The sequence below is a fragment of the Impatiens glandulifera genome, chromosome 9, assembly GCF_907164915.1.
Source record: "Impatiens glandulifera chromosome 9, dImpGla2.1, whole genome shotgun sequence".
Taxonomy (NCBI): domain Eukaryota; kingdom Viridiplantae; phylum Streptophyta; class Magnoliopsida; order Ericales; family Balsaminaceae; genus Impatiens; species Impatiens glandulifera.
Window position 1 is genome coordinate 20,268,524 of NC_061870.1, and position 2,844 is coordinate 20,271,367.

At 28.9% G+C, this 2,844-nt stretch overlaps 1 protein-coding gene across 1 annotated transcript; it reads left to right on the forward strand.

The window, feature by feature from the left end:
- Positions 1 to 455: 455 nt before the first annotated feature.
- Positions 456 to 1,234, forward strand: LOC124915963 (E3 ubiquitin-protein ligase RSL1-like). Its single transcript, XM_047456703.1, has 2 exons — positions 456 to 1,068; positions 1,167 to 1,234. The coding sequence occupies exons 1-2, from the start codon at positions 456 to 458 to the stop codon at positions 1,232 to 1,234; spliced, it is 681 nt and encodes a 226-aa protein (XP_047312659.1).
- The last annotated feature ends 1,610 nt before the right edge of the window (positions 1,235 to 2,844 follow it).

A 2,844-nucleotide genomic window follows, 5' to 3' on the forward strand; every position in this document is an offset into this window, starting at 1 on the left:
ATAATATTTAAATATAAATATGTTAAAAGTTAGTTAAATTTAATAATATGTAAAAATAAAACATAATTTTATTTTAAGTGATAAACCTCTTTTAATAAATGGATAAAAACCAATCACTTTTATTCAAATAACTTTAGTGTTATTAAATTAAAATTTTCTCTTATATTCCAGATTTTCAAGAAATTTATTCTTGTATAAGTACACTAATCTTAGTTTACAGCAAAAATAAACTAATATATATATATATATATATATTTATTTATATTAATAAACTTAATCAAAAAAATTATAAACAAAAATAGGACAAAATTACGGTATAGTTATTTTTCAAATTGACCAATAATAGTTTTTAAAATTATATTTGAAATAGTAATAAATTTTTCATAAATAATAAACTTCTCTTTCTACCACAATAAGTAATTAGGACTTTGGCTAAACTCATTCTCACTAAAACAATGGGCAACAAACTGCAAAGATGTATCGGAAAAGATGTATCAAATTCCTCCGCCACCGTATCCTCACCAGAACCACCGTCTCAGTTGGAAAGCTTCACCTGCAACATATGTCACGAGCCCACCCTTCCATATGAACGAAAATTTAAGAATAAACACATTTGTGATCACACTTTCTGCAAAGACTGCATTAACAAGTATGTCCAAGTCAAGGTTAATGAACACAATGTTGCAAAGATCAAGTGCCCTAGCTTATGCTGTGATTTCAACTTGGATCCACTTTCATGTAGTTTGATCCTCCCAGCTAAGATTTTCGAAAAATGGTGTGACTTCTTATGCCAGGATGCCATCTTGGGGGTGGATCATTGTTATTGCCCTAATAAAGAGTGTTCTGCATTGATCATGAACGAATGTGGAGGAAAAGTGAAGAGATCGGTTTGTCCTAATTGTAAACAATTGTTATGTTTCAATTGTAAAATATCATGGCATGATGGTTTTTCATGTGAAGAAAGTGGAGTGATTAGGGATGCTGAAGATGTAGCTTTTAAGGTTCTTGAAAAGGTAAATAACTGGAAACGGTGCCCTAAATGCAGGCATTGTGTTGAGCTTTGGGAAGGTTGCTCAATCATATTATGCAGGTTTCTCTCTCCCTCATATATATTTGTTTATTTATATTAATAATCATTAAGTTATGAAACCCTCATCTTAATACAGATGTGGAATTCAGTTTTGCTACAATTGCGGAAAGAAGAAGAATAGTCATTGGTGCGGATGCACCATAATTGATAATATAAAAAGAAGACATGCATCGGTGCAGATGCACCATAATTAATAATATAAAAAGAAGAAGTATTTATAACTATGAATTAGAGTGAGTGAGTGATTTTTTTTTTTTTTTTTTATCAATTATGTTTAATTATGAATTTTTTCTTTGAGGTTCTTAAGTTCAACTTTTTGATAATGTCAATTTCAATCCTAAATTTTGAATTAGAAAGATGTTGTGTATTGTTTTTTATTTTGCTATTTGTATCCCTAAGTTGGTTAGAGATATTTGTGGCCATCACTTATTTTATAAGTTGTGGGTGTCCTTCCTATGTTTCTTTTTTATATTGGTTGTGGTATTGAACTTACATGTTGAGTCATTGTTTACTATAATTATAATAATGATATGTTTATGTTATGTTATAAGATTAAAGATTTCTCTATTCATATTTTATTTTTCATGATATTGTTTATTTCTATGCAATCATTCAACTAGAAGTTTGAAAACAAACTCAAATTCTCTCATTTAGTTTAGTCAAGGGCAGTAGGCTTGGTTTTACCCTTCTTTACACTAGATAATTTTTTTTATTTATAATTAGTATAAATTGAAATGTTTGTCTTACCAATTCAGTAATACTTGGATTTTATCATATACTAATAGAATGGTTCTACTTTTAAAGTGAAAATATCTAAAATATTTTATTTAATGGATAATGCAGAAATAAATTTATTCTAACATTTCGGGGTTAGTTTACCCTTCTCAATTTATTAACACGCAACATATTTATTGAAACTTGTTTTGAATACACCCTAAAACCTATCATGTATTCTTATTCATATCATCACTTTATTCACTCAATTGTTCTAAAGTTGGTTCTAACTACCAACAAAAGACAAACCTTAATTACTATACACTGATATAAGTATGATCCATCCATTCATCAACTATGTCCATCCATCCATCAACTATGTTTTTGCAACACTTCGTAAAACATTGCAATGAACTTCTCTGACGCCTCATCCAAATAGTTGTTATCACACGCATACATATTCATTGGGTAGGGCTGAGCTTCTTCACCATCAGTGTCGTGCCAAACCCTGGTAACTTAGATGTACCACGGTGTCACGGCCGGGGCGGAGCCAGGCTGAAAAATTATCTGGGTCTGACTCATTTGCCCGGTTTATTCACTTAATTTGCCCCATTTTTTTTTATTTAGGTGGGACGGAACCCACCCTAACCAAAGGGCGAATCTAGGTTTTTCATTATACTGTAAGATTTTTGGTATTATACTATTACGTGTATTAATACATGAACATATTAATCGAATTTTTCTACAAATACCCTTACGAAATAGAACTTCGGCCCATTCTTCCTAAAATAAAATAAATAAACGAAATTTTAAGAGTGATTAGAATACTCTATTTAAAAAACAAAATTATACATGTTAAAGAAAAATTAAGTTAAGAAAACGTGAAAAAATAAATTAATTAGATTTTAAATAAGTGAAAACTAAATATATAAATAAAGAAAATATAAAAATCTAATTTAGTGGATTTTCACATATTTAGTAAGAATATAAAAAAATGGAGAAGATGATTTATTTATTTATGTATTATTATATAATAAAAA